Source organism: Pneumocystis jirovecii (assembly GCF_001477535.1).
Source record: "Pneumocystis jirovecii RU7 chromosome Unknown supercont1.5, whole genome shotgun sequence".
In the NCBI taxonomy this organism is placed as follows: Eukaryota; Fungi; Ascomycota; class Pneumocystomycetes; order Pneumocystales; family Pneumocystaceae; genus Pneumocystis; species Pneumocystis jirovecii.
In genome coordinates, this window is record NW_017264779.1 from 362537 (window position 1) to 374044 (window position 11508).

The window sequence follows — 11508 nt, forward strand, 5'->3', positions numbered from 1 at the left end:
TATATACGTGTTATATATGCACATATATAGGGTGCCGCTGCAGACTAGCCATAAACTGTACTGTATACCGTCAACTACTGTACGCTATATACTATACCATATACTGCAAGCCATGCTATACATTATAAAACATGATACATGCTGTGAAGCATAATATACACTACAAGCATGATACAGTTGCAAACCGTGATGTGTACTGTAAACCGTGATGCAAAATGTACCATACGCCATATCATGCATTAAGACATACAGACTATAATACAAGCCAGGGTCACTACAAAGCCAGGGTCACTACAGGCTAATACAAAGCACAAAACATGTATAAAGCACACACTATATGAGTGCAAAAACTCCTCTATATACATAGGCACACAGAAATATATATATCTCTGTATATATACAGGCAAACATGTACAGGCAGACTGCCCCAATAGGTCCCCAATACCCTTTTCACTGCATTTGCCTACATGCACAAGAGGCTACTCGCTCTAACATGTTGCCATGGCATGTTTCCATGGAAACACATGGGTGCTCGGGTATATTGCGATGGCGTTCAGCGGTGAGCCAGTGTGCGACAATGTCGCATCCTCCTGGATTCAGCGGCACATTGAGCGCAGTAAGAACCCCATTGGAAGTACAGTTAGATGAAAAAGCACGGCGGTGGCGGCAGAGCCAGCACCACCGGTTCGAGACAAAAAAACGTCAAGGCTATGTAGAAACACAAAAAGCAGAATTACCAGCAGAACATTTGAGAAAGGTACATAAATACACAGTATGCATGTAAAAAGCATAGCATTGCTGAAATAGACGCATATACTTCAGCTACATTGCTCCAATAGACCCAAATAGCATGCCTAATGGATAGATATTTGCATAAAATTTTATTTAGTATCGATGTAGGCGTGCAAGTAGATCTCTGGAGAAGCGCTTAGAAAGACATTGAAGACATTAATAGGGCGTATATGCGTCTATTTGCATGCATACAAGTGCTTTTGAACATATTTAGACGCATTTATCTCGCAGATCATCAAGGACCATGGTGATATGAGCAGCAAGAAGTTCCGACACGACAAACGGTCATATCTTGGTGCACTCAAGTATATGCCACACGCCGTCCTCAAATTGATGGAAAACATGCCTATGCCGTGGATGGAGGTGAAATGTATGCGCTCTTTATGCATTAGATCAGCTATAAACACCTATAGATGTCCCTGTGCTATACCACATAACAGGTGCAATCACCTTTGTCAATGAAATTCCCCGTGTTATTGAGCCCCACTTTATTGCTCAATGGGGCACTATGTGGATTATGATGCGGCGAGAAAAGAGAGATCGGCGGCACTTTAAGCGGCTACGACTGCCGCCGTTTGATGATGAAGAGCCAGTTATTGATTACGGGGAAAATATAGCAGATGTCGAGCCTTTAGAAGCCATTCAAATGGATTTAGATGCAGAAGAAGACGGGGCAGTGGCAGAGTGGTTTTATGAACATAAGGCACTTGTAGATACAGTGCACGTGAACGGACCAACGTATCGACGGTGGAATCTGAATTTGGCACAAATGTCGACACTGTATAGGCTGGCACACCAGCTTTTGTCAGATTTAGTGGATCAAAATTATTTTTATTTATTTAATCTCAAGTATGAAGCTTATGCTTGAATGCAGAAGCACAGAAAATAGGTTAGGGAAGGGGCTGATGGGAGAATAGTTCGTGGATTACATCGAAAAGCTTAAATATGGCGATTCCGGGAGGACCGAAATTCGAGCCGTTATATAAGGATACACTGGATGTAGATGAAGATTGGAATGAGTTTAATGATATATACAAATTGATTATCCGGCATCAGATACGGACAGAGTACAAGGTGGCGTTTCCATACTTGTATAATTCATATCCGAGATCGGTTCGGTTGACGACGTATCATGAGCCGTCGACAACGTATATTCGGACAGAAGACCCGGATTTGCCGACATTTTACTATGATCCCATTATTAATCCGATATCCATGCGCTCTTTTATTGAGTCGTTACCGGAAAAGACTCATGAAAATGAGATTTTTCAGGAAGGGGAGATTGATGAGTTTATGTTACCGAAAGAAATGGACTCATTCCTTTGTCATGTCCCGTTGTATACGTCGAATACGACGATGGCAATTGCGCTTTGGTGGGCACCGCATCCATTTAACAAGCGTACGGGACGGATGGTAAGGGCCGAAGATGTGCCTTTGGTTAAACAGTGGTATTTGGAATATTGTCCTCCTGGTGAGGCATGAATGGATAAATGGTGGGATTGGCTTATTTTTCCAGGACAACCGGTGAAGGTTCGCGTGTCGTATCAAAAGTTGTTGAAAAACTATGTGCTTAATGCCCTTCATACGAAACCACCTAAATCACATCTCAAGAAAGATTTGTTTCGCCAATTGAAAACAACCAAATTTTTCCAAACGACGACGATTGATTGGGTCGAAGCAGGACTTCAAGTTATTCGACAAGGATATAATATGTTGAATTTATTGATTCATCGGAAAAATTTGAATTATTTGCACTTGGATATGAATTTTAACCTAAAACCAGTGAAAACGTTAACAACAAAAGAGAGGAAAAAATCCAGATTTGGAAATGCGTTTCATTTGATGCGTGAAATCCTGCGGCTCATGAAATTGCTCGTGGATTCTCAAGTTCAATACCGTCTTGGAAATATCGATGCGTTCCAACTCGCAGACGGCATACATTATTGTTTTAATCAGTAACACTGGTTCAATATTTTCCTACAAATACTTATATTTCATTAGTATCGGTCAATTGACTGGTATGTATCGGTATAAATACAGATTGATGCGTCAGATTCGAACATGTAAAGATTTGAAACATCTTATATATTATCGGTTTAATACAGGGCCTGTAGGTAAGGAATTTTTTATCATTTTAGTACCATATTTACGTAAAAATTAGGTAAAGGACCTGGATGTGGATTTTGGGCTCCTTCATGGAGAGTTTGGCTTTTTTTCATGAGGGGTATTGTACCTTTACTTGAAAGATGGCTTGGAAACCTCCTTGCTCGTCAATTTGAAGGACGACATTCGAAAGGAATTGCCAAAACGGTGATTTAACTGGAATTTTCTTTTTTTTACAAATTAACTAATAAATTTAGATCACGAAGCAACGTGTAGAATCTCATTTTGATTTAGAATTGCGTGCGGCTGTTATGCATAATATTCTTGACCAAATGCCTCAAGGCATTAAGGCAAATAAATCAAAAACTATTTTACAGCATTTATCGGAAGCATGGAGATGCTTTAAAGCCAATATCCCATGGAGAGTTCCTGGATTACCTGCTCCTATTGAACAAATTATTTTGCGATATGTTAAAGCAAAAGCAGATTGGTGGATTTCTGTTGCTCATTATAACAGAGAACGTATTCGGAGAGGTGCTACAGTGGATAAAACTGTTGCAAAAAAGAATCTCGGACGTTTAACAAGATTATGGTTGAAAGCAGAGCAAGAAAGACAACATAATTATTTAAAAGATGGACCTTATGTTACTGCAGAAGAAGCCGTTGCTATTTATACCGCTACTGTTCATTGGTTAGAGAGCCGAAAATTTAGTCCTATCCCTTTTCCTCCTTTATCGTATAAGCATGATACAAAGCTTTTAGTTCTTGCTTTGGAAAGGTTGAAAGAAGCGTATAGTGTTAAAGGCCGCTTAAATCAAAATCAAAGAGAAGAATTGGTATTAATCGAGCAAGCGTACGATAATCCTCATGAATGCCTCTCACGTTGTAAACGATTTTTGTTAACCCAAAGAGCATTTAAAGAATGCGGGATTGAATTTATGGACCAGTATTCATATTTAATACCGGTATACGACGTAGAACCTATGGAAAAAATTACCGATGCATATTTGGATCAATATTTATGGTATGAAGCGGATAAAAGGCATTTATTTCCATCGTGGATTAAGCCTTCTGATTCCGAACCTCCTCCATTATTAGTCTATAAGTGGTGCCAAGGAATTAACAATTTATCTGAAGTTTGGGAAACAGATCAAGGACAATGTAATGTTATCCTAGAAACATCATTGAGTAAAGTTTACGAAAAAATTGATATTACATTGTTGAATCGTTTGTTACGTCTCGTTGTTGATTCAAATATTGCTGATTATATTTCCGGTATAATGTTATTTATTATCTACAAAAGTTTTAATCAAAAATAGGGAAAAACAATGTTAACCTTACATACAAGGATATGAATCATATTAATTTATATGGTTTAATTCGTGGTCTCCAATTTTCATCATTTGTATTTCAATATTATGGTTTAATAATTGATCTTTTAATTTTGGGTTTACATCGTGCGAGTGAAATGGCTGGTCCTCCTCAAATGCCTAATGATTTTTTGCAATATCGTGATGTTGCGACAGAAGTTCAGCATCCTATACGATTATATTCACGTTATATAGATAAAATACACATATTTTTTAGATTTACTGCAGATGAAGCTCGTGATTTGATTCAAAGATTTTTAACCGAACAACCTGATCCAAATAATGAAAGTATTGTAGGTTTTAACAATAAGCGTGTTTGGCCTAGAGACTGTCGTATGAGATTAATGAGGTTTTTTAACCATTTTGTATTAAAAAAATCTCTTATTTAGTATAGGCATGATGTTCATCTTGCTAGAGCAGTATTTTGGGATGTTAAAAACCATATTCCTAGATCTTTAACAACAATTGAATGGAGCGATTCATTCGTAGGTGTATATAGTAAAGATAATCCTAATTTACTTTTTTCAATGTGCGGTTTTGAAGTTAGAATATTGCCTAAGATAAGAAGTGCAACGGAAGAATTTACATTAAAAGATGGTGTCTGGAATTTAGTGAATGAGCAAACAAAAGAACGTACTGCTCAAGCATTTCTTCGTGTAACAAAAGATGATATGGCAAAATTTAATAATCGTATACGTCAAATTTTAATGTCATCCGGGTCAACTACATTTACGAAAATAACAAATAAATGGAATACTGCATTGATCGCTCTTCTTACATATTATCGGGAAGCAGTTGTATCAACTCCCGAACTTTTAGATTTACTAGTCAAATGTGAAACTAAAATTCAAACTCGAGTGAAAATTGGGTTAAATTCAAAAATGCCATCGAGATTTCCCCCTGCTGTTTTTTATTCCCCTAAAGAACTCGGTGGCCTTGGAATGCTTTCTATGGGCCATATTTTAATTCCTCAAAGTGATCTTAGATGGTCTAAGCAAACAGAAGCCGGAATTACTCATTTTAGGTCTGGAATGTCTCACGAGGAAGATCAAATGATTCCTGCTCTTTATAGATATATTGTTACATGGGAATCTGAGTTTATAGATTCTCAAAGAGTTTGGTCTGAATATGCAATGAAAAGACAAGAAGCTATTCAGCAAAATAGACGTTTAACGTTGGAAGATTTAGAAGATTCATGGGATAAAGGCATTCCCAGAATAAATACATTGTTTCAAAAAGATAGACATACATTAAGTTACGATAAAGGTTGGAGAGTTAGAACAGATTTTAAACAATATCAATTATTAAAGAATAACCCATTTTGGTGGACAAGTCAACGACATGATGGGAAATTATGGCAATTAAATAATTATCGTACCGATGTTATTCAAGCATTAGGTGGTGTGGAAGGTATTTTGGAACATACTATGTTTAAAGGTAAACTATTTTCTTTATACCGTGTTATTATTTTCTAAGTATTTTGTAGCTACTGGATTTCCATCATGGGAAGGGTTGTTTTGGGAAAAAGCATCTGGATTTGAAGAATCGATGAAATATAAAAAATTAACTAACGCTCAAAGATCTGGTTTGAATCAGATTCCAAACCGTCGTTTTACTTTATGGTGGTCTCCTACAATAAATAGAGCAAATGTTTATGTTGTATGTTTATACTATATGTATTATAGCTATTTGATTAATTTTTTTCAAGGGATTTCAAGTACAACTTGATTTAACTGGTATTTACATGCATGGTAAAATACCAACTCTGAAAATCTCATTAATTCAAATTTTCCGCTCTGTAAGTTTCACAAAAATATAAAAATATGTAATTAATATTTTTAGCATTTATGGCAGAAAATCCATGAAAGTGTATGTATTAATTTAATATATAATTTATTTTTTTAAAAAAATTCTAGATCGTCATTGATTTATGTCAAGTTTTTGACCAGGTAATATTGATTCTATATTGGATTTGGGAATTTAAAAAATTAGGAACTTGAAACTCTTCAAATAGAAACGGTGCAAAAAGAAACGATTCATCCTAGAAAATCATATAAAATGAATAGTTCATGTGCAGATATTTTATTATTCGCTACTTATAAGTGGAATGTTTCTAGGCCTTCTTTACTTAATGATAGTAAAGATATACTTGATGGAACAACTACGAATAAATTTTGGCTTGATATACAGCTTCGGTTTGGTGATTTTGATTCTCATGATATAGAACGATATACTAGAGCAAAGTTTTTGGATTATACTACAGATTCTCAATCCATATATCCATCGCCTACTGGTTTAATGATAGGTGTTGATTTAGCTTATAATTTACATAGTGCATATGGTAACTTCTTCCCTGGTCTGAAACCATTGATTCAACAAGCCATGGCGAAAATTATGAAAGTTAACCCGGCTCTTTATGTCTTGAGGGAAAGAATTCGAAAAGGTCTCCAACTTTATTCTTCTGAACCTACTGAACCTGTATGTTAACTAAAAAGTATAAGGACATATTCTCTAATATATAATAGTATTTAAATTCTCAAAATTATTCTGAACTTTTTAGTAATCAGATTATTTGGTTTGTAGACGATACTAATGTATATCGAGGTAAAGTACATAGTTCATTGTTATAAATCTATATTTATTTTTAGTAACAATTCATAAAACGTTTGAAGGGAATTTAACGACAAAACCAATTAATGGTGGGATATTTATCTTTAATCCCAGATCAGGTCAATTATTTTTAAAAATTATTCATACTTCAGTATGGGCTGGACAAAAACGTCTTGGACAATTAGCGAAATGGAAAACTGCAGAAGAAGTTGCTGCTTTGATTAGATCACTTCCTGTTGAAGAACAGCCCAAGCAAATTGTTGTCACACGTAAAGGTATGCTTGATCCTTTAGAAGTTCATTTACTGTAAGTATTTTAAACCGAAATTCATTATTTAATAAAATTTAGTGACTTTCCAAATATTGTTGTTAAAGGAAGCGAGCTTCAGCTCCCATTTCAAGCGGCTTTAAAAGTCGAAAAATTAGGTGATATGATTTTAAAAGCAACAGGGCCTCAAATGGTTTTAATGAATCTCTATGATGATTGGCTCCAAACTATATCATCTTATACTGCATTTTCGAGATTAGTTTTAATTCTCAGAGCTCTTCATGTCAATATGGATAAAACCAAAATGATACTTCGTCCATCCAAAGAGATCATTACAGGTAATAAAGATTTATTTTTTGTTTTATAAATTCTTATTGTTTATAGAATCTCATAAAATATGGCCTACATTAACAGATCAACAGTGGATAGATGTTGAATTATCATTAAGAGACTTGATATTAGGAGATTATGGGAAAAAAAATAATGTTAACGTGGCTAGTCTTACATCTTCCGAGGTTAGGGATATTATATTGGGTATGGAAATAAGTGCGCCATCTATACAAAGACAACAAATTACAGAAATCGAGAAATCACAGCAAGAACAAAGTCAGTTAACTGCACGAACTACTAAAACCACAAATATTCATGGTGATGAAATTATTGTTGTTAATACTTCAAATTATGAAGCACAAACATTTTCATCAAAGACTGAGTGGAGAACACGTGCTATATCTACCACTAATCTTCACTTAAGAACAAATCGTGTATATATTTCTTCGGATGATATCCAAGACCAAGGACAATATACGTATATTATACCAATGAATATTTTAAAGAAATTTATAATTATATCGGATTTATATACTCAGATTGCAGGATTTTTATATGGTACATCTCCTTTGGATAACAATGAAGTAAAAGAAATAAAATGTATTGCAATTGTGCCACAACTTGGAAGCAATTCTGGTGTTCAATTACCACATAAGCTTCCGAAACATGATTTTCTTCTTGATGGATTAGAACCTCTAGGATGGGTTCATACTCAATCTCATGAGATGCCACACTTGTCTCCTAATGATTTAACGATACATTCGAGAATAATAGCAGAGCATAAAGAGTGGGATTCTAAAACAATTACAATGACAGTTAGCTTTACTCCTGGCTCTGTTTCTTTGGCAGCATATTGTTTGGTAATTTATTTTCATGTATGAATAATATTTTAATGCATAGTAGACCCCTTCTGGTTATGAATTTGGAGCGAAAAACAAGGATATGACAAGTGGGAACCCTCAAGGGTATGTATAATAAATGCTTATATCTAAAAGCATATAGCGCAATATTGATCTTACTAAATTAATAATAGATGGGTACCGACTATGGCAGAAAAATGTCAATTATTATTGTCCGATCGTATTATTGGTTTTTTCCTTGTTCCTGAAGATGATATATGGAATTATTCATTTAATGGTGCAAGCTTTTCAGATAAGGCAGGATATAATATGAAGCTAGATGTGCCAATCCCATTTTATAGTCCTCAGCATAGGAAAACACACTTTTCTTCAATGGTACAGCTAGAAGGTGAAGATGTTGTATTAGGCGATCGTGCCGATGTGTTTGCTTAAATGTACGATGTATTGGTGTTAGTATATTTTATGAATAAATCGTTGTTTTAATGTTTATTTTTGCAAGTATAAATTTTTAAAAAATAATATATTATTCTTAACATCAGAATCTTTCAAAATACAGCTCATTGTACACATTCTAGAAGTATTTGTTCAAGGGCTATTAAAAACACGGTTTGATTTAAAAACAATACTTTGTAAGAAAAATACAATCGATACTTACTTAGACTATAGAATATATTTTTTGTTTAAGGAAATATTGGATAAAAGATGACACTGATAATATCTTGTTTTTCTTTGTTTTTATTGCGACTATATCGGAGCACACTGGATACCGCAATCACTGTTACTTTTTTGATACGAGGAAATTACATTACACACATCGATTGATAATTCACCGCAGAGACTTGTTGCAAGAAAACTCTGTAGCTGTCTCATCGCTGGCGATGAGAGAACGTCGTTCAAGATCACGGTCGCCTGGTACAGTAGACCGGCGCAGTCGATTACATTCGGATCGTGCAAAACGTATACCATATGGTCCACAGACAGAAGATTATAGCAAAATTCTTGAATGGCAGTCTCGGGAAGGGGAGTTCATGCTTTCTCAGGCAAAAAAACGAGCAGAACTGCGTGTACAGAATGGCAGAGGTGCACCCATCGATATTCTTGCAGTGCATCTGCGTATTGTTGATGTAGCAAGTGGAATGAGTGAAGAACGCCCAGAACATGCAGAAGTAGTGCTTCATGAACCGGTTGCGTATTTAGAGGTTCAATAAGAAAGTTTAAAGGATATGAAATAATCAAAAATGATAGACATTAGATATAGAGAAGTTAGAGACACTGAAGGATGAAATAGCAGAATATTTAGAGTGGGAAACATCTAAGGATAATCGTGTATTTTGGGAGGTAGTATAGTCGAAGATATATTGTTTCAAAGCCGATAAAAAAGGCAGTAGAGGTGATTCGGCAAGCACGGTTAACACAGTTACAAGCAGAAGATGATGGGCGGTTTCGGTTATCACGGTCGGTAGAGAAACAAGTGGATGCATTGTTTAAGGGGAAAACACTGGAAGAACTGGAAGTTTTGGAAAAGCAAGTTGAAGAGAAGTTGCAAAGTGGAACGGTGATTGATATTGATTATTGGGAAAAGATGCGGGAGTGTGTTGGTCTTTGGAAATCAAAGGTATGAATGACATGTGCTTGTTTTTAGTTTATCTATTTATGAATTTTTTTATCTGACATAATTAGGTAGTTCTTAAAACGCTTCATGAACGGATTTTGCAGTTTCGACGAGAGGCGCTTCGGAATCAGCAACTTTACAATGCTAGAATGGACCGTGAAGCGCTTAAAAATGTTTATAATAAGTGGTTGTGTAATCCTACAAATTTTGTATCTGATATGTCAACATATCTTGGTGATATTACCCAACAAGGAGTTGATATCTATCAAGCAAGCATGGATCCAAAACCACAGCCTGTTTTAACTTATGATGATAAGAAATGTATTCGTATTCATTTATCAGCTTATACGGATCAATTGGTATAAATATTTTGGTTTGCTGTGGTAGAAATTAACTGTCGATTTAGATAACTAACCGAGAGCGGGTTTTGCATACGGGATTCGTTCCTGTTAAAACGGTTGTACCAGTATTACCAGCAACAAAGCAACCTGTAAAAAATGTTCAAGATGTTAATGACGATTCGTTTGCTGCAGTTACAAACGCTTTATATGAGAGAGAAGTTGCAAAAGGCGAAAACGATGATGAGGAATTGTTTAATGTTGATGAAGAAATTACTCAGGTAACTCCTAGCTGGGCAGATATTCATCGACCTCGAAAACCCAAGTTTTATAACCGAGTACAAACAGGATATGATTGGAACAGGTATAACCAAGTACACTATGATGCAAATAATCCTCCACCCAAAGTGAGTATACCTTTTTTTGATTTGTGTCTTATTGTTTTAAGGTAGTTCAGGGATACAAATTTAATATTTTTTATCCCGATCTTATTGATAAAACAAAAGCACCTACATACAAAATTGAGCGAAACCGTAAAAAGCCAGGCGATCAAACTTCTGTTTCTGAAGATGAGACTTGTCTAATACGGTTCATTGCGGGTGCTCCATATGAAGATATTGCTTTTCGTATTATTGATAAGGATTGGGATTATAGTGCTAAGCGAGAAAGAGGATTCAGGAGTTCGTTTGACAAGGTTTTGGTCTTACGTTTCTATTTATTTATCTAAAGCATCTAGGGTGTCTTGCATTTAAGTTTTCAATTTAAAAAAGTAGTTTTTTTAAAAAAGAATTCTTGCTAATATTTCTAGGTTTTCTATAGAAAATAAATTATCTATCTTTAGAATCAAGAAGAAATGCATAACAACTGCATTTCTCTCCTAATCATTTTTAAATATTATACGGTATATGTTTATCTCTTATCTGGCTGTCTGCGCTACATATATACTTGATGCAGAATAGACATTCTTGCATAAATAATTATAGCACTTGTATTAGTTGTACATGTTTGTCAGCACTATACTATTTTTCCTGTATTTTGTGTTTTATTTTACAATCTCTAAGTTAATCGTCTTAGTGCTGAGGATTCCTGTTAACATGTTGTTCTGGTAACCTGTGCATGTTGCTATAGAAACCTTATTTAGTAAAAATCACTAGGCATTTTTTGGCTCTTAGTGGCTCACTTATATATGTCCATTTAGTTATATAGGCATTATTATACATAAAAAC

The 11508-nt window shown here is 35.1% G+C and overlaps 2 protein-coding genes across 2 annotated transcripts; both read left to right on the forward strand.

Annotated features, from left to right (window-relative positions):
* Positions 1–514: 514 nt before the first annotated feature.
* On the forward strand, positions 515–8764 carry T551_01336 (pre-mRNA-processing-splicing factor 8; the record flags this gene model as incomplete). Its single annotated transcript, XM_018373599.1, has 22 exons — positions 515–757; positions 913–958; positions 1007–1162; positions 1206–1641; positions 1710–2263; positions 2309–2747; positions 2794–2906; positions 2954–3102; positions 3153–4170; positions 4215–4614; positions 4660–5702; positions 5752–5924; positions 5974–6063; positions 6108–6134; positions 6182–6214; positions 6258–6743; positions 6791–6869; positions 6914–7181; positions 7224–7480; positions 7527–8332; positions 8376–8437; positions 8506–8764. 22 exons carry the CDS (start codon positions 515–517, stop codon positions 8762–8764), a joined length of 7137 nt encoding a protein of 2378 aa, XP_018230254.1.
* A 446-nt stretch (positions 8765–9210) lies between these two features.
* T551_01337 (uncharacterized protein) lies at positions 9211–11143 on the forward strand (the record flags this gene model as incomplete). The annotated part of the gene is made up of 8 exons (XM_018373600.1): positions 9211–9531; positions 9578–9670; positions 9714–9947; positions 10013–10303; positions 10351–10689; positions 10731–10976; positions 11019–11051; positions 11102–11143. 8 exons carry the CDS (start codon positions 9211–9213, stop codon positions 11141–11143), a joined length of 1599 nt encoding a protein of 532 aa, XP_018230255.1.
* Between the last annotated feature and the right edge of the window lie 365 nt (positions 11144–11508).